At 51.2% G+C, this 20,211-nt stretch overlaps 1 protein-coding gene across 4 annotated transcripts in view; it reads right to left on the reverse strand.

Annotated features, from left to right (window-relative positions):
• The window catches only part of TRAPPC9 (trafficking protein particle complex subunit 9), a 567,631-nt gene that overhangs the window by 451,595 nt on the left and 95,825 nt on the right, over positions 1 to 20,211 (reverse strand). For all 4 annotated transcript variants that reach the window (XM_043601844.1, XM_043601846.1, XM_043601845.1 and 1 more), the window contains one exon: positions 3,929 to 4,055. In XM_043601844.1, coding sequence (XP_043457779.1) covers positions 3,929 to 4,055 — 127 coding nt within the window. The remainder of the gene's footprint in view (positions 1 to 3,928; positions 4,056 to 20,211) is intronic.

Genomic DNA, 20,211 nt, shown 5'->3' on the forward strand with positions numbered 1-20,211 from the left:
CAAGAGGGCTTCTGGTTTTCATGGGACTTCCTCTGCTCTCACTCTGGGCAGTGGGAACCAGGTGTGGGTTTGGCAGCCTCCTGCTTGACCATTCGGTGTGGGTGTGGCTCTTGCCTGACCACAACTGAAGCCCCGGCATTCACCACTGGGCTGAGCAGCTCAGGCACTCGACAAATATTCGATCAACTGAAATTTAGAATAGAATTACAGCAGAGGGGCGCCTGGGTAGCTCAGTTGGTTAAGCGGCTGACTCCGGCTCAGGTCATGATCTCACGGCTCGGGGTTTCGAGCCCCGCGTCAGGCTCTGTGCTGACAGCTCGGAGCCTGGAGCCTGCTTCGGATTCTGTCTCCCTCTCTCTCTGCCCCTCCCCCACTCACGCTCTGTCTCTCTCTGTCTCAAAAATAAGTAAACATTAAAAATTTTTTAATTGGGGCGCCTGGGTGGCTCAGTCAGTTAAGCGGCCAACTTCAGCTCAGGTCACGATTTCGCGGTCCGTGAGTTCGAGCCCCGCATCGGGCTCTGTGCTGACAGCTCGGAGCCTGGAGCCTGCTTCCTATTCTGTGTCTTCCTCTCTCTGACCCTCCCCTTTTCATGCTCTGTCTCTCTCTGTCTCAAAAATAAATAAAGGTTAAAAAAAAATTTTTTTTAAATAAAAAATAAAAATTTTTTAAATGAGAAAAGAATAAAATTACAGCAGGGATATCTTTTGGCCCCTTTTGTTGGGCTAATTTGCATCACATGACTACTTTAACCGCTTCTGGGTGAGCCCAGGTCACGTGCCCATGCCACACACAGCAGGTAAGTATTTCCTGTAAGCTGATGAGATGGTTTTGCTGTCAAGGACGAGGCAAGTTCTCAACAGACGTAAGGGCTCCAGTCTTCTCTTCTACAGCTGAAGCCAAGCCCACGAGGCATCTCCAGCAAGACAGCAGCCTGTGCCTCACAATCCTACCCATCAGGTCTGGTCACTCACGGCTGTGGGCCTTTTTCAACCAGCTCCTCTGGAACACTTCCCGGAAGCTTAGTCTTCAACTGCACCTAATGCTGAGCTCCTCCTGGGGCTACAGGGCTGACTCTTGATGCCTGGCTTGAATCTGGCTCTAATTATGCGGACAAAGTCCTTGTTTCCAGGCACGAGTGCCCGAAATGTCGTCCCAGTCCACATGAGCTGCATCGGCCCTCTCCAAGAGAAATGAGGAACGCGGGTTTTGTAGGAGGGTGGCAATCCCACACGCAGCGTGGACCCCCGACCATCCCACCCAGGCTCTCTGAGCTCCCACCGCGCTCCGCAGTCTGACTGAACACCAATCACGTGGTCTGCCACCTATAATCAGCATCTGCACTTGCTTTCTCACACGATGGTACAGGTCTCAGTCTCCACTGCTTAACTCTCGTCAAAATCTTGCTCCTGAGAAATCACACTCATGCCTGTTGTATATGCAGCCCCCACAATGCAAGACACTCCCCACTGTATGGCGGGGACAATCCAGACCATTAGAGTGCCGGTCGTGGTCCGTCAGGCCTGCTGTGACACAAATACCAAACACAGGGGGGCCTAAACAGCAAATGTCTCCCCCTCGCAGCTCTGGAGGCTGAAGTCCCAGACCAGGATGCCAGCACGCTTGGGCCCTCGAAGGCCCTCGTCGTGGTTCCCAGGGTGTCCTCACACAGAGGAGAGAAAGAGCCCTGTCCCCTTCATCCAGAGTCAAGTTGCGGCCGAAAGAAATTACAATGTACATGGAGGGTGTACGTATTTGCGCCTGGGGGGTTTCAGGAAAGGCTGTAGAGGAGAGATATTCCTTGAACTAAATCTTGAAAGACGACTAAGTAACAGGCAGTCGGGGCAGCAGAGACATTTCAAGCAGAAGACGAAGCCCAAACAAAGGGTCACACACTTCTGCGACCCCAAGTGCTTGTGCAAGGTGCACAGCCCTGGTGGGACCAGAGGAACAGGAGCTCACAGCAAAATCTGGAGATGGAGAGGCCACAGGCAGCCCTGTAAAGTCACGCAAAGCAAACAAGTCGGGTTCTGTCCCATGAGTAACGGGGAGCAAGGCAGGCTGGGAGATGTGCCAACCTGCCAAATCTTCCAAAGGGGTTTCCTTCCACTTCACCAGTGGTGCTGATCTGCCGTGGGGTGAAGAACCCACCCACGGGGCATCTCACACCTGATTACATGCAGTTTCTCTTTCTAGTTTTAACAACATCAGGCATGAGTGGGGTGACGAATGAGTCACCGGGACAAACGGCTTATTTCTGAGGCTGACGGTCTCTGAGAACCGTTCAGAACGTGTTTACACCTGGTGGGTAGTACATAAAACCAGTTTTTTGTAGATCATCCCTGACCACACCAGGCAAGAGAACTGGCACCGGGCCTCCAGCAAGGCTCACCTCACTGTTCAGAGGCAGCTCCCCAGCACAGGTTCGTTGCCGAAACACTGGTCGCTGAAGATTTAACAGTATTTGCCTAAACGTCAGACCACCTGCTTCTACCCAATCTGTTTCATCTAAGGATTTTAGACAGCTAGGGGATTAAAGAGCTAACATCACGGTATTTTTTCAATCAATTCTCTATTTGCAAATGTAGGTGTAAGATGTCTCCAAGAAGAAAACGGAGATTTACTGAGTGCTTGGATGTGCCAGCCACCGGGCTCCAGGCTTTTGTAAGCATCAGCTCAGCTAAAACAACACCAACGCCCCCAGGAGGACCAATTTTTACACCCATTTTAAAGATCTGAAACTGAGGCTCACAGAACCAAGGTCACACACTAGTAAAGAGTAAACCCTACGTTCTAACTTCCATACGGGGCTGCCTCTGTGACATAACCTTCCCCTCTCGGTGTCTCTGTGTGGAGAAAAGCACTTTTCCTCCTCAGCCCCGAAAACCTGCCAGGACCAGCCCACCCTGTTCCACTGACAAAACTCCCGGCCACGTGGGGATCTAGATGCAGCACCAAAATCCTAGAATGTTCTGTTACGTTCAAGATGTTCTATTATGCAAATTTAGACGCTGACAGTTCGTGATGAAGATGAAAAATCATTTAAAAAGACCACAGACAGTGGCGCATACTGTGAGGCAGACCAGCAGTGGGTGCAATGGAGACCCAAGACTCTCCTACCCATGGCGGGTGTGTGCAGCAGGAGGGAGTGCTGGCAAAGGCCTCCTAAAAACCAGGCCTGTAATGAGTCTGAAAAAACGAGCGTGCACTCGACAGGTTACTGCCGGGGAGAAGAAAGACGGACCCCAGGGCACGCACGGCGTCAGGGAAGTCACCAAAGTGTGTGGGAGGGGCTACACCCTTGTCCGTGTGGCAGGGGCCTGTGGTCTAAGGAGAGGGGAAACCCTGGAAGCCTGTAGGAGGAAGATGCAAGGTCAGGTATGTCTCATCCCCGCAGAGGTCACGCCGCGGGCCCTGGAAGCAGGCAGACCAGGGTCTGCATCTGGTTGTGTCGTCCACGAGGCACACGGCAGTTACACGATGCCACTGGCCCGATTCTCTCATCGACACGATACTCCCACTTCCTAGCGCCACTGCTGAGATTTAATGAGATAATGAACCAGATACACAGTAATCAAACATTGAAACTCTCAGGGGTGGAGGGGAGGGAGCAGGGCGGCTCAGTCAGTTAAGCGTCCAACTCGTGATTTCGGCTCAGGTCAGGATCTCGTGCTTTCACGAGTTCGAGCCCCTCATCGGGCTCTGCAACAGGCAGCATGGAACCTGCTTGGGATTCTCTCTCTCCCCGTCTCTCTCTGCCCCTCCCCCACTCTCACTGTCTCTGACTCTCTCAAAATAAATAAATAAAACTTAAAAATTTTTTAAAAAGAGAATGGAAACTCTTGTCAAGGTCTACATTTATGACGCAAGTGGTAGAAAAATCTGGCAGTGAGGCGCCCGTTGGGCACGCTGGCAGGGCCCGCCTTACCTGACGATGGGAAGCTTGGTGAAGGGCACTGGAGGCAGGGTGGGCCCACCTGGGAGGGTGAGGAGTTCCATGGTCCCAGGACATTTGCACGTGTAGTTCTCCAGGCTCTGAGTCACGTCTTTCTTTTCTGAAAAGAAAAAAACAAAATGAAGGTCAATTAAATAAGAGTAAAAGTAGGGGTCTTTGGGTTTTGCGGGGGGGGGGGTGGTTTGAGCAAAATAAAATTCTTAACCCAATCCATGCCAGTCCAGCGAGTCCATATTGTGACAGAAATGAAGGGGCGCTGCTACAAGAGACCAAAAGAAAGCAGATGCTTTATTCACTTCATTTAAATCATCACCAGCAATGGCTCCATTCAGGGGCATATGGATAAAAAGGAAGTTGAATTACTGTCTTCCGGAAGACTTCATTTCCCAAGAGAAAGAATCCTTACCAAATTCCAAGAAAGTCAGTAGGCAGGCAGGACTGGAGAATCAGTATATTTTATTACCTGACAAATACAATTCCAGAAATTACTAGGTACCAAGGTAAATGCCAGGCCCTTTCCCCAAGGAGTCTACGATCCATCTGTGTCATAGATATTTAAGAGAATAATTACAAACCCAGACTATTTTGCTCCACCCCACCCCCACCCCTTGGCTGGGACGGAGGAAAACAGGATACAGGGAACGCCGGCTAACGGTCCACAACGTGCTTTGTAACACCCCGGAGCCCCAGAGCACGTTACACACCCCAAACTGCGTAACTACTCAGGAAGGCAGGCATCATGATGCTCTTGTTACAAATGGAAGAGCTGAGACCAAACCAGGCCCAAGGCTTGTCAAAGATGTGTCAGACCTAAGCCAGTGGTCTTGTCACTGATCCCTTTGGAAGGATTAAGGGAGGCGGAAAGGGAGTTCACTCCTCCTGGCTTCCATTTCGTCTGCCACTGCCTGCAGGGAAAGGCGGAGGGCACGGGGACAGTGGTGACAGAGGGACACAACACCTAGGAGTCGCCCCAGCTTCAGATGAATGGCTTGGTCCCGCTGGTCCAAGGTGGGATCGCCTTAGGGGAAGGCATTCAACCAGAGCCAACCTTCTGCTCTGAAGAAACTACTCAGGATGGAAAGAGGTAAAGCATTAAAAAGCAGTGACTGGCAGGGGCACCTGGGTGGCCCAGTCGGTTAAGCATTCGACTTCGGCTCAGGTCATGACCTCACGGTCTGTGAGTTCGAGCCCTGCGTCGGGCTCTGGGCTGACGGCTCAGAGCCTGGAGCCTGTTTTGGATTCCGTGTCTCCCTCTCCCTCTGCCCCTGCCCTGCTCACGCTCTGCCTCTGTCTCTCTCTCTCTCTCAAAAAGAAAAAAGAAAGCCATGAGTGGCAGATGTGAGCACTGAGCGCAGTGAGACAGTGAGAGCTGACGGTCATCACACAGCCACACGGCTACACTGAGAGAGAGGGGACAAGGTTGCCAGAGACCAGATATAGTGCTCCTCCGGGACTGGGGACCATAAGTAGCAAATATCGAGGCAAGGACACGTATTTTAACTGGTAAAAGTTGCTGCCACAGGCATTTCTGTGTCTAAGCAGCATTCTCCGGGAAAGGGGGGGGCAAGAAAGCAACCAGAATTAACTTTGGATGTGACACTGTAATGTTTATCTGCAAGATGAACAAAATTCTTTCAACAAGGAAATCATCTTCGATGTCTACATGATAAATCTCCTGAAGGGCTCCGGGCGATGGCGTGCAAATGACCTCATTTGCCTAATGCTGGGTACGGCGCTCGTGGCTTAGGTGTCTTATTAAGTTGGATTACGGCCTCTGAGTAAACCCTGCTGAAAGGAAGAGGGAAATGAATCTACCCGTGAAGCCTAACGCCCCCTGCAAAGTCATCCAGGAGGAGCCCCGCAGCACATGCCTTGGCTTAGCCATGGATCGGCCTTTCCGCGCCGACACTGTGCACGGCGCGAGTGCCAGCAGGGAGGCACCACGGCTGCCGGCTTCTCGTGCAGGGCCGGCTCACCGGGGACCCCACGGCCTGTGCGTTCCGGCCCCTCCTTTCCGTCTGCTCGCTGTCCAGGCGGGGGATGAGCCTGGCTGCGAGCGTCCTCGGGGCTCTGCGGAAGCCAGGTGAACCGGCCAACATCTCAGGAGCCGCTTAGGCTGCTCCATGTGCACGGGGCCCTCCCCGCCAGCTGTGCGCGGTGGCTCCAGGCAGATCAACTCTCTCCTCACCTCCCATCAGGTGACATGCTAATAAGCTGCTGAGGGGGAGGCCCTACCCCCCGGAGCCAGGGAGGGGACGTGGGGGTGTCACCGGTTCCTGACATGACTATCGGCCAATTCTCCTCCCTTATCCCTCTCACGGCACTACATCAGGAGCGCCCTCTGCACCACGCTCACGTCCGGGGCGCCCTCTGTCACCGCACTCACGTAGGGGGCACCCATGCCTTCTGGAGCTTCCACAGGGCACAAGAACTAGGACCACGTCCCACCACCCAGAGACTTCATGTCACTGCAGTGGAGTTTCCGGAGTAAATGCTTGTGTGTGATTGCTGGTGAGGTCCATCCGATGGGAAGGTCCCACTGACCTCTCTCCTCGTGGATTTGAGCACCTGCCCTACGTTGTTTCCCAGATTCGTTATTTTATCAAGGATTAAAAAATGGTGATTTTGTAATTCTTAAGTTCTCTGTACTTAAAACCTAGAATCTGTCTGTGAGGAAGGATTTTGTTCCTTATCAACCATCCCAGAACACCAATGATACAGAAGAGAGGGGTGATGAATGGCTGAGCCTTTCCCGGTACTTACTGGAGTGGGCAACTGCCTCCAGGGATGTCCAGAGAGTTAGATGTGATTTAGTACCATTAGGAACTGGTGGATTTTTATACATTTGGTATGTCACTTGATTGCCATCACACTTTTTTTTGATGTTCAGGTTGTCCCATCTTTGTCCACTGGGAGCTCTGTCACAGTGATTCCTGTGTCCTTTAGATAAGGCCTCATTATTCATCAACAGCCTGCTCTTTCTAGCTCATTTTCAGTCCCAGACCTAGAACCAAACCATTTCTCCAAGAAGCCCTGGATCCTAGTGGGAAACAGTGCTTAGAAATCAGAGTCTGGGAGCCAAGGGCACTCATCACTGCTAGATTCTTACTGTCTCTCTAGGCCTTGACAAAAGGGACCACTTACAAAATGTTTTAAGTGTTGAGATTTTGTTAAGTGACTTTACTTTAAATTTTAAGATTTGGCAGCTAAGGGGTGCCTGGGTGGCTCAGTGTGTTGAGCGATCGACTTCAGCTCAGGTCTTGATCTCACGGTCTGTGAGTCTGAGCCCTGTGTTGAGCTCTGTACTGACAGCTCAGAGCCTGGAGCTGCTTCAGATTCTGTGTCTCCCTCTCTCTCTCTCTCTGCCCCTCCCCCACTTGCACGCGCTCGCTCTCTCTCTCTCTCTCTCTCTCTCTCTCAAAAATGAATAAACATGAAAGAAAGAAAGAAAGAAAGAAAGAAAGAAAGAAAGAAAGAAAAAGAAAAAAAAGAAAGAAAGAGAGAGAGAGAAAGAAAGAAAGAAAAAGAAAAAAAAGAAAGAGAGAGAAAGAAAGAAAGAAAGAAAGAAAGAAAGAAAGAAGAGAAAGAAAGAAAGAAAGAAAGAAAGAAAGAAAGAAAGAAAGAAAGAAAGAAAGAAAGAAAGAATATGATGTCAAAATAAAACGCTACAATTCCTCACTAGTGATTTCACAGAGGCAGGACCAGAGGCAGGGAGAAGACCACGCACGAAACCTGATTCTACTGATAAGGCTTCATAAAGAAGAGGCAACATTCGCTCTTTGTCTAGGGGCACACCATGAGTACAATACTTGGAGGTTTTGCTACGTTGCAGGGAAAGAATGACAAGAATAAGGACATATGGCCATTAAAGAAACCATGTCTGAGGGGGAAAAAAGACTAAGGACACAGAGTGAATCCCAATATACCATTATAAGTCGTATGTGCACAACAAAACCTGACAGAGAAGCTGCCCGAGGCACATGTGAGAGGGAGCAGGCTAAGACTGAAAACGCCCAAAGGGCTGAGGGTGCAGGGGGCACGGGGGCTCCAGATGGAAACAGCAACGTAGAATATGACACTGGCTGCCGTGGAAGGGGGCTGCTGGCTTTCCCACGCGGTGACTGGCGAACATTTCACACGTGCCTCACACGTGCGTCCCTCTCTGAGACAGGACACCTCGGAGACTTGTGACGTTTGCTGCAGGGATCTCACTGCTGGCAGCAGAGGACACACCCAAGTTTGCCAGGCAGACAAGGAAGGCCTCTGTGCAGGGAAGGAAAGGAGAGGTGCTCAGAGGCGAGAAACGGTGGGGCCGCTCAGGGTCCACTTAGTTTGTACTTGGTCCTGCCGCCAATGGAGACCAGCACTGTTTCAGCACTAAGCGGCCCCTACCTGGACAGCTGCAATCACTACTCCCAGTTACACGTACTGAGCACTTACTGCATGCCAAGTATTGTACTAGGCGCTCAGACTACAGAATCTGTAAGGGAAGAGATCCTGGTACAGAGCAGAACTTCAATAATCTTTATCCAAAATACGTCTGCAATCCCCTCCCACAAAATCCTGACAAAAAGGGGTGGGAGGCATCATTATCCCCCTTTTAAAGTGATAAACATTAGCTTGGTGACAATCTGAGAGATCTGATTGTGGATTAATATAAAATGCTACCAAAATGATTTATTAATGTTTAAGTGTGATATTAAATACCATGGTTATATAAGGAAATGTCCTTTTTTTAAGCAGTGCATCCTAAGGACCGAAGGTGTGAACTGAGATGATGTCTTAGGGTTTTTAAAAAGTAATTCAGCACACAAAGCAAGTGAGAAATGAAGTAAATGTATAAAAATCTTACTAAGCATCGAATCTGGTGTATGGGACCGCTTCATTATTCCTGGTACCTTTCTGTTTGAGACTGTGTCGCAGCAAAAATATTTAACGAGCCTGGGGAGGTGAAACGATCTGCTCAAGAGAGGCACCGAGCTGGAATTTTGGAATTTGGATCCGAGGTGACGAAGCCTTCCTGTCCCCCAGATTAGGCCTGATCACAGACACCCCAGTGTCGCGGTAACACAAACAGCAGGGCTCCCGGCCACAGCAGTTTGAACCCGTGTTCCGCACGCCCAGCTGGAACGAAGCTCGTGACCAATCTGAGCGTTGTCCTAAGCGTAGGATTTGGTCAGAGGGAAGTGAGAACTCCTTAATTTATTCCACTAAAACTCAGCTGCCTTAGTCTGCTCTGGCCGACATAACAAAATAGCATAAAGTGGGTGACTCACCACAAACACATACTGCTCACAGCTCTGGAGGCTGGGAAGCCCCAGATCGGGATGCTACAGACTCAGTCCCTGGTGAGAGCCCACTCGACGGCCTGCAGCTCCCACCCTCCCGCCGTGTCCTCGCAAGGCCTTCTCTCCAGGCACGTGTCTCCTCCTCCGAGGGCATCAATCCCACCAGGAGGGTCCCACCCTTAAGACCTAATGCACACCTGATTACCTCCCAAAGACCCTGCCTTCAGTTCAATCATACTGGGGGCTTGGGTTTCAACCTATGACTTTGGAGGGAGACACACACAGCCCATAACATCACTATAAACTTGTCCAACTTTGCCCAGAAGACCCGACGGTTCATTTCGCTCAAGCTTGAGCACCTAATACCCTTGAGAGTTATTTTTCCATCCCAGAAATTCAAGAAATCATGCGAAGACAACATTTTTAAGAAAGCCCAGTTGCCACCTGCCTGTAGTGTTTCTTATAGAAGCAGAAAATATGAGCACCCCGACTTCTGAGCACAAAAAAAGTCACAGGCCATGTGCCATTTCAAAAGATGACACTGGCACAAAACCCAACACATCCTGATTTCACAGTTCAGTGCTTTGCGCTCCTTGTAAATAATCATCTCAGACGCCCGTGTCTGCATAAATCAGGTATGATGTTCTGAACAGGAGAGAAGAGGAAGAAGCACATCTTTTCTTCCAAATAGGAAAGAAAAATACTAAGGAAGAAGAAAATAGAAGATACACAGGAAAAAAGCAGAGGTGCGGCCCAAGACAAGACGATTTGAAAGTACACTTTCGGAATCGGTTCTGACACCTTCACTTACAGAAAATACCAACCGCAGCTCACCTTGGAACTGCTTTCCTAAGACTAGTATTATTGATCTTTCAGCATTATGATGCTGAGATCTTTGAGGGGGTTCCCAATAAGTAGACCTCCTTGGCACCTCCCTTGCGTCTAGATAAGTTGAAAACAAAACAAAAAGAAAAGACAGGGATAAAACGTCATCTGTGTTACCGACACAGCCCATGTTAGTGCAACTGCTCACTGGCACCAGGACCTGGGCAGACAGAGGCCGTGCCGAACTGGGCGGGCCCCACCACCCAGCCCGCTCTGTGGCCATACACGTCACCAACAACGACTTGGAAACGTGCCTTACTTATTTTCTCTTTTCGTCATGAAAGGAAATGTCACAGGGTGACCCAAGAGACAACCGCACGACCCTCGTGTACGGCTGGGGGAGAGGGCAAAGCGGGGTGGCCTCTGAGGAACGCAGTATGGCAGTCCCACGGAGTCACCACACGAGCCACCGATGCCCCTCCCGGGTGGATACTCAGAAGCAGGGAGGGCAGAGGTTCAAACAGACAACCTGCACGCCGTGTGCACAGCAGCGCTGGTCACAACGGCCAACAGGTGGAAGGAGCCCAGGGGTCCATCCGTGAACAAACACAATGTGGTCATAGAGAAAATGGAGTGTCATTCAGCCTTAAGAAAGGACGGAGCCTCTGACACCTGCTATGACACGGATGAGCCTTGAGGACATTGTGCTGAGTGAGGACAACTAGAGCATGAGCCCCCTGCTGTGAGGGCCCTGGAGCCGTCACATTCATGCACGGGAGAGGCGAGCAGGAGGTACCAGGGGCTGGGAAAGGGAGCTACTGTTCAGTGGGGACAGAGCTTCGGTTTGAGATGATGGGGAGACCCTAGAAATGGGCAGCGGTGATGGATAAACAACAGCGTGCACGCACTCGATGCCACAGAGTTACACATCTAAAAATGGTGAACACAGTAAACGTTATGCCGTGTATATCTTACCATGATTAAGAAAAAAATCAGCGAAACTAAGGCATGTGCCAGGTGTGGTGTGGGCCCTGGAACACAGAGATGTGTGGGCACGAGCAAAGACGCCACACTCCAACCAGTCTCCCTATTAAGGGTGTGAGGGAGGAGGCTCGGCCGTGCGAGCGGACACGGCGCTGATGGGTGTCGAGGCTGACGCCGAAGGCCACGGGGCTGGGGGACGGCAGAGGCACCGAGCGGGACGTCACAGGACAACAGAGGCCCGCAACCACAACGTCCCAACACGGGGCTCAGACGCACCGCGTCTGAAGTACGGAGGAGCTGCCCAGAAGGGCCAAGAGACCCAAGGGACGGCTGGCTGGTGACGAGGCCGGTGGACCGGAAAAAGGTGGGGTCCTGAGCACCAGGAAAATCAGCAGAGACAGAACACCTCCTGGGGAGAGTGTAAGGTGGCCACGGAAGACCGGAGGCCCCATGACAACACTCAGGGAAACACAGAGGCAAAGGGCAGGGAGAAAAGGAAAAAGTAGGAAATCAGCTTGAAAAGAAACCATCCTGGAAGTTCGGACTGAGACGCAAGAAGCCAAAAGAGGAGCGCTTCCACAAGAAGAGAAACAGGGGTGCATGCGACACAGAGGCCTATGAGGATGCAGACAGAAAACCAATGTCACTCCTGAAGGGTCAGGGTCACGTGTCCCCATTGAAGGGGACCGCGGCAGGCGCAGGGACCCAACAACAACCACTCGGGACCTGGTGGGAGCCGAGAAAGTGGCGCCAGCCCCCAAGCCAGGAGTAGCGTGCCAAGTACGTCCCGGCGGCCAGCGGGAGAGCCCAGCCCGCCGTCAGGGGCTGTCGCCTGCACCGTCTCACCGCTAGATATTAACACTGACCCAGTGATGAAACGCCATCACCCACCCCCTGCAGCATCCAAGACGAGATACGGCTTTTCTAAGGTCACACTGCTCACGAGCAAGGCTGGGGCTTTAAGCCCAGGCTTCTCAAATCCGGTGCTTTTTCCACCATATGGAGCGACTTCCCTTGGGCATTACTGTGCCCATTTCACAGAGAGGAAATCTGAGGCTTCAGAAGGAATTTCCTAAAGCGGTCAGATACGAAGTGGCTAAATGACATGCAAACTCAGAGCTCTGAGTTCAAACTGTTTTTTCCGTTGTGTTGCACGGCCCACCCGAGCCGCCCCAGTATGTAAAAACACAGAGGAGAACACGGGTGTCTTGGAGCAGCCAATCCAACACGTCTGGCAAGTCAAGCATCTTACGTAGCAGGAAAAACCAACTCAACTCTTCTTCATTCCACGTGTACATCCAGGCGGGACAATGGTCCAACCCCAAAAGGCAAAACAGTCCCCGGTGTCACCACTAGAAAGATGACTAATGATGTGCCAAAACAGCAGACACTGAAGACGCCCTTGTGTACCAAGAAAACAAGCCCTTCCCTCACTGACGGGACGGACTTAGACAAACCCGCAGTGAGCCACGCAGGCCGCCTCCCGCCCGCATCACTTCCTTCTTGTTTCTCGCTTAATTTACATGGTGGCAGGTCAGAGTCTCTGACAAGCGACCATTCAAGTAGACCAGGAGATGAAACATTTTTCCTTGTTCTTTTCAAGTACGTAAACATGTTCTACCACAATGAAAGGCAATTATGTGAAGCCACCAGCTCGTTACATCCTTATCTATTTAAAGCACTACCTAGAAAACATTTAAATATCTCTAGAGACCTCAATAAAACACCCACAAGGGGAAATTCTCCTAAGCATAAAGACTTAATAAATAATTAGAAAGAATGTGCACATCCACCTATGAACTAACAGTCAGATAAGGTAAGGTACAGTAACAGTGCAAAGTTACATAATCATTAACGATGACATTTATAAAGAGTCTGAGATAATACGGAAGATCTCTGTTATGTGGAAAATCAGGATGCAAAACCATATTTATAGAATAAATTCAATTTAAAGATAAATCCAGGGGCACCTGGGTGGCTCAGTTGGTTGGGCGTCCAAGTTCAGCTCAGGTCATGATCTCACCATCTGTGAATTCGAGCCCCATGTCAGGCTGTGTGCTGACAACTTGGAGCTTGGAGCCTGCTTCGGATTCTGTGTCTCCCTCTCTCTCTGCACCTCCTCTGCTCACGCTCTGTCTCTCTCTCTCAAAAATAAATAAACATCGGGGCACCTTGCTGGCTCAGTCGGTTGAGCGTCCAACTTCAGCTCAGGTCATGATCTCACAGCTCATGAGTTCGAGCCGTGCGTCGGGCTCTGTGCTGACAGCTCAGAGCCTGGACCCTGCTTCCGATTCTGTGTCTCCCTCTCTCTCTGCCCCTAACCCACTCGCATTCTGTCTCTGTCTCTCTCAAAAATAAATAAACATTACTAAATAAATAAATAAACAACAAATAAACATTAAAAAATTTTTTAAAGATAAATCCAATTTAAAAAGAATAGAAAACAATACAAAAAAATTCACTGAAATGTTAACAGTGTTTGCCCATGCAGGATTATGCATAACTTTTTCTTTTCTGTTTTTTTTCCAAGATTTCTAAAATAAGTATAATAAGTACACACTACTTGCACAATAAAAAACATTTCAGAAATACTTGGAAGTGAATTTCCAACACCGTTTGGTAAAGAAAAGCCAGGGGTCGTGCACAGGGGTGCTCCTCACGCGTGAAGAACGCAGCACCCTGAAATGTCCGTGGACAGCGCCGAGGCACCCTCGTTGCGACGGAGCTCCTAGTTCACTATGAGGGCGTGCGCAGCCTGTCCCCCCACAAGCGCTGTTCTCGACGGCAGCCTGACGTTTAAGGAGGACTTGCTATACGCCAGGCACTGGGCCAAGCACTCCAAATGCTGTCTCACTAAATTGTCCCCAAGAGATTACGTGAGGGGTGCCACCGCCACCCCGATTTACAGAGGAGCAGAGTGAAGCTCAGAAAGCCCTGCTCTGGCCGAGTGCTCCCTCCACGTCTCCCCCAGGCTCTCCCTCATGACAAACTGCTGTGCTCAGCCATGTCCCTTCTTCTGAAACTATTTCATACTTCACTCAGCATTCCTTTAACCAACAAATACCGGGGGTGCCTGGGTGGCTCAGTCGGTTAGGCAGCTGACTTTGGCTCAGGTCATGATCTCACGGTCTGTGGGTTCGAGCCCCATGTCGGGCTCTGTGCTGGCAGCTCGGAGCCCGGAGCCTGCTTCCGATTCTGTGTCTCCCTGTCTCTCTGCCCCTCCCCTGCTTGCTGTCTCTTTCTCAAATAATAAACATTAAAAAAAAAATTAACCAACAAATACTGGCTATCTGCCCTGCATGAGGAAGATCTGTACCTCAGACCCTCAACCATGGCCTCCTCTTTGAGGACAACAAGATCCCCTAACTCCTCAGTCTCCATCAATACATACTAACGAATAACGTGGAAAAGACAACAGAAATCTATTCGGTTTCGCATGTATTGACTACTTTCCAGGTAAAGCACTGTCCAGAATGGGGAAAGATCAAAGGTGAATAAGACCCAAGGAGGGCGTGACCTCATAAGAGAGCCAGAGCAAAATTACTCTCAGGACACAAGGAAATGATCCTGAATTCTGAAGTAGGTAAGGCCAGGAGGAGGTAAAGAGGGGGCGAGTTTGACTTTCCCGTTTGTAGGAGGCGGAGCTCACTGCGACAGAAACAGCGCGGAAAGCCATGCGACACGCTTAAAGAACGACAGAGAAGTCCAGCAGATAGGAGATACAGGTTAAGCAGATGGAAGTGAAATGAAATTAGGTTAAAAAGATGGTTTGGATCAAATTGCCAACGTCCTTGAGAAGGAGCTGAGACTTTATTAAGACAGAGAGGGGCCGTCACCGCCACTCGCAGGGAACAGAAGGATGCGACTTCGCTTGCATTTCAAGGAGATACTTCTGGCTTCAGTGTGAAGAATGGATCAGAAGGAGCAAAGCCAGGAAGCAGGATAGGAGTCCAAGAACTGGCTCTTGAAAGTCTGAACCGTGGCTAGGACAGTGGAAGGGGGAAGAGGGATCCCACGTGAGAAAAACTCAAGCATTAGAACGGATAGAGGACCTATCCAAACAATTAAGAGGATACAGGATGCAGAATTTAACAAGCAAAACGGATGAACATATGGAAGGAAAAAGAGAAGGAGGGGAGCAAATCATAAAAGACTCTTAATGATAGAGAACCAACTGAACGTCGCTGGAGGGGAGGCAGGTGGGCGATGGGCTAGCCGGGGGATGGGGACCAAGCAGGCTCTGATGAGCCCTGGGCCTTGTATGTGAGGGACGAATGCTTAATTCTACTCCTGAAACCAATACTGCACTACACATTAATTAACTAGAATTTAAATAAAAATTTGGGCCTGGGGAGGGAAAGAGGTTATAGGCCGGGCAGGATAATTTGGGAACGACTCCAAAAGTTTTAGGCCTCCAAGAAGAAAACTGTGACACCCTCGAGGAAAAGATAATTCAGCTGGGGCAACGGTGAACTTAGGACCCTTTGAACTTCAGGGGACACGTCCGGTTTCCACGCGTAAATTAGAGTTCAGAGGTCGGGACTGCAAGTACAGCTGTAGGAGCACCAGCTGCAGAGCCAGGCAGACGAGGCAGGAAGCTGAGAGCGAGCCGGGGCCGGGTGGGCACCGTGGAGGCGGTGAAGCGCAACACCCAGGTTCTGCGGCCGCTGGCACAGAGGAGGGGGCCGAGCGCCTGCAGGAGGGAGGGGAGAGGAGGGCCTCGGTGCAGGCCAAGCTGAGGCGGCCTCCCCGAACCCCGGGACCCAGCTGGTTGAAGGGGAGCTGGAGGGTGCCCAGGAGGGCCTGGCCACTGCCCTGCAAAAGCTGGAGGAAGCCAAGAAAGCCTCTCGTGAGAGCAAGAGGGACGTATGAAGGGCACTGAAAATCGAGCCTCACAAGGCAAAGGAAGGGAAAGCTGGGTGGCTCAGTCAGTTAAGCGTCAGACTCTGGATTTCAGCTCCGTTCATGATCTCACAGTTCATGAGTTCGAGCCCTGTGTTGGGCTCCGGGCTGACAGTGCAGAACCTGCTTAGGGCTCTCTCTCCCTCTCTTTCTGCCCCTCCCTTACTCATGCTCGTGCTCTTTCTCTCTATCTCTCTCTCTCTGTCTCTCTCCCTCTCAAAAATAAATAAACTTAGGGGCGCCTGGGTGGCGCAGTCGGTTAAGCGTCCGACTTCAGCCAGGTCACGATCTCGCGGTCCGTGAGTTCGAGCCCCACGTCAGGCTCTGGGCTGATGGCTCGGAGCCTGGAGCCTGTTTCGGATTCTGTGTCTCCCTCTCTCTCTGCCCCTCCCCCGTTCATGCTCTGTCTCTCTCTGTCCCAAAAATAAATAAACGTTAAAAAATAAAATAAAATAAAATAAAATAAAATAAAATAAAATAAAATAAATAAACTTATTTAAACAAGAGCGTCCGACTGGCTCAGGTCATGACCTCACTGTTCTGGGTTCTGGCCCCACGTCGGACTCTGTGCTGACAGCTCGGAGCCTGGAGCCTGCTTCGGATTCTGTGTCTCCCTCTCTCTCTCTGACCCTCCCCGACTCATGCTCTGTCTCTGCCTCAGAAATAAACAAACATTAAAAAAATTTTTTTAATTAAAAAAAAAAAGAAACATGCCGCGAGGAACACACTTGACAATTGCCTTATCTGTTGCTGACGCAGCGACCACCTGCAAAACATTCCTAATGACGCCGCGGTCCTGAAGCAGCAGTCTTGCCCCGCCCTCAGTCTTCACGTGCAGAAAGTCACTTTTCAGCTGACGCACACCCGCGTCTCCCCACGGTGGCGGGGAGAGTGGCAGGGGCCCGCCTCACCGAGGGCCAGGGCCCGGAAAGGAGATTCCCAGAGGAGTCAGCCAAGAGAGTGTGGCTCAGGGTTCGGCTCCCAGCCGTCTGTAAGCGACTTTATTTTTGATTTTTTTTTTCATCAGAAGAGACCAAGTTTAGATGTGAGACCTCCACCTGAGACCAGATCCTTGCCCTTTCCTTACCCCTTTCCCAACCACCCACGGAATGGGTCATGTTCCCCTTATGTGGAGGTGACCACTTATTTGCTCTCCTGCGTCTGTAAAAGAAAGAAGAAAATTAAGAGAATTATGTGTTTGCCGCTAGATTTAGCCGCATGAAACAAACACCTGTCACCCCCCCCCCCCCCTTCTCTGGGTCTGAAGCTGCTGTCCCTGAAAGTGCCATCTCACTGTGCTTTGTATCAGCTAGTACTGGAGAAATCCTGAATAGCTTATGTACAAAGCTGGTTTTACATTTTATACTACTTTGAAACTTTGCTCCTTTAGGGTTGGGGCACCCTGGCCACCCCGTCGGGCTGAGAGCTCTCTACAGTCTGGGCTGACATATGCTGGTCTTTTAAAGTTTCTTTCCCTGCCCAATTCCCCTTCTGGTGAGATTTCTGTGAGGTCTGTTAGGTGCACATCCAGCAGCTTCTGGGCTTACAACACACTCTCCTTTGGTGGGCTCTCTCCGGGCACCAACTGGGAGAAAGAAACCAACAGCGTAATTGTATTGATGCTGAAAATTGACAAGTGTCTTTTTGGAATAAAGGACCATTTCCACCATTAAAAAAAAAAAACAAAACACAGGAAATATAAGCATAAAATATGAGCGAATTTTTATTTTAAAAAGTGTATTTTAGAGGTGCCTGGGTGGCTCAGTCGGTGAAGCATCCAACTTCGGCTCAGGTCATGATCTCATGGCTCGTGGGTTCGAGCCCTGTATCAGGCTCTGTGCTGACAGCTCAGAGCCTGGAGCCTGTTTTGGGTTCTGTGTCTCCCTCTCTCTATGCCCCTCCCTGCTCATGTTCTGTCTGTCCCTCTCTCTCCCTCAAAAATAAATAAACATTTAAAAAAAGATCTAAATATATATTTAAAAAACCCATATATTCATATATCTCATGGTTAGTGGGTTCAAGCGCCACGTCGGGCTCTGTGCTGACAGCTCAGAGCCTGGAGGCTGCTTCAGATTCTGTGTCTCCCTCTCTCTCTGCCCCTTTCCCTTTTGTGATCTGTTTTTTTCTCTCTCTCAAATATAAATACACATTAAAAATAATAATAATAAAAGTATACTTTAAATATACCAAGAGCTTAACTCCTTTGTTTTTATTTTTTTTTAATATTTATTTATTTTTGAGAGAGAGAGACAGCACAAGCCGGGGAGGGGCAAGGAGAGAGGGAGACACAGAATCGGAAGCAGGCTCCAGGCTCTGAGCTGTCAGCACAGAGCCCAATGCAGGGCTCGAATTCATGAGCTGTGAGATCAGGACTTGAGCCGAAGTCGGACGCTTCACCGACTGAGCCACCAAGGCACCTCAGCCAAGAGCTCAACTCTTAAATCCACTCCATAAGTCTTCATAGACTATTTTAAATTTACACCCTCACTGACCTACTTTGTGATTTCTGGTTGTTAATAACCTTGCTTTTCAATACTCAAAGAATTACTTCTACATAATACTAATCTTGTAATTTTTTAAAACCAGAACTTTCCTTCCAGCTGCTCTGGTTTCTACCCCAAGGAGAAGGATGTGAGTGGCGTAAACATACTTCCGTGGCATGTCCCCGAGGTAAAAAACCTTTCTGACTTTACAACACATGATCACAAGTTGCAGTGTAACAAGAGATTTCCCTCTACAGAGATCTGTCACGTTTCCAGATGCAGCTGTGGTCCCGGGGAGCCCGCGTCCGCAACGCCCATGTGTGAGCAACACAGAGGCCATGTCAAAGTGAGGACCACGGAAACATCGGGAAAATACACAACCTCTCTTCCTTCCCACCCTCCCTCACCCCGTGACGCAACTGGGAGGGAGGCCCAGGAGAGCGCTTTCCCCGGGCCAGGGTCCAGCCCACTTGATGCGGATGACGAGGAAGTTCTAACGCGTGTTCTCTGGGTTGAGGAGCAAAGCAATGAGCTGGGGATAAAACGAAGCCGCTGAATAAATGCAATCTGACATCGTCTCTCTCCTCCAATCCTTGTCTTTCCAACAAATGACGGCTGTACCCAAGCTGACAGAGAACTCTGCACGGGGACAAGCTAAGGTGTTAAGGTGTGGCACGTGGCCGGGCTCCTCATCAGGGCAGGGCAGGGACACTCAGAGGACGGACGAGTGCTCGAGGAGGGGGCCCTCGGGGCCAGCGGCCCGAGCGCAGACTCCAGAGCCTGGGGCCACAGCCCCCTCCCTCCCGACCCTACAGTGGAGGCTTCAGGCTAGCTGACCTCCGACCTCTGACCTCACCTCCTCACCGCAAAGCAAGCGTAAGGACCGCGAGGCTCAAGCGGCCCACGCGTGTCAGGGCACGTGCAGGGACATTCCCGGGGCCCAGCGTACGACACCCACTGCCGTCGGGACCCTCTCGGGACCCAGAAACCGCCGTGAAGGCAGAGCAGGTCCCGGTTCTCTGCGCCCTGAGGGCGCCTTGCTTGGGAAAAGTCGCAGCAGGAAGAGCGGGAAGGAGGGGGCGGCCGGGAGGGGGAGGCCGGTCAGGCCCCACGGTCAGGCCTCAGACGGGCAGGGCCGGGGCGGGTGAGCCGGGCGCTCACACGGAGAATGAGGCCACCAGAAAGGCACAAACAAACCCGAGGGGAGGCCACGGGTCCGAGCCCCACGCACGCACCCGCGGTGAGCCAGGCGCTGGGCTGGGTACGGGGCGCGGGGCGTCCGTCCGCTGCCGAGGACGCAACGGGCTCTGCGAGGGGCCGAGAAACCACCCCGCTCGGGACGATCCCTCCCATACCACACGTGGCCCGGCCACAGGTCCCTGCCCCTGCAGGCTCACCGCGACATCGCAGCCTCTGGGAGCCCAAAAGCCGCCCGCAGGCGGTGGCCTCCTGCCCACCTGTTGTGGCACCTTTCCCGCTCCAGCACCGCTGGCTCTTTCTGTCACTTTACCTAAATCCACGGACAGCTGCACCAACACTGCCCTGAGCGCCACTCTGGGACGCTCTCTTACCCCACTGCCATGAGCCACACAGAGAGCAGAGCCTTGACATCCGACAGAAATAAGCCCCTGGACCTTTGCATCTTCCCAGGTTCACTGACATCATCCCCGGAAGTACATAAAACACGGCTGGAAGGTCGGGAGCACCTGCAGACACTGAGCGGGAACTCGCCTTCGCGATGACGGAACAACGTGCCGTGACAGGCGGGTGCGGG

Source organism: Prionailurus bengalensis, chromosome F2 (assembly GCF_016509475.1).
Source record: "Prionailurus bengalensis isolate Pbe53 chromosome F2, Fcat_Pben_1.1_paternal_pri, whole genome shotgun sequence".
Taxonomy (NCBI): Eukaryota; Metazoa; Chordata; class Mammalia; order Carnivora; family Felidae; genus Prionailurus; species Prionailurus bengalensis.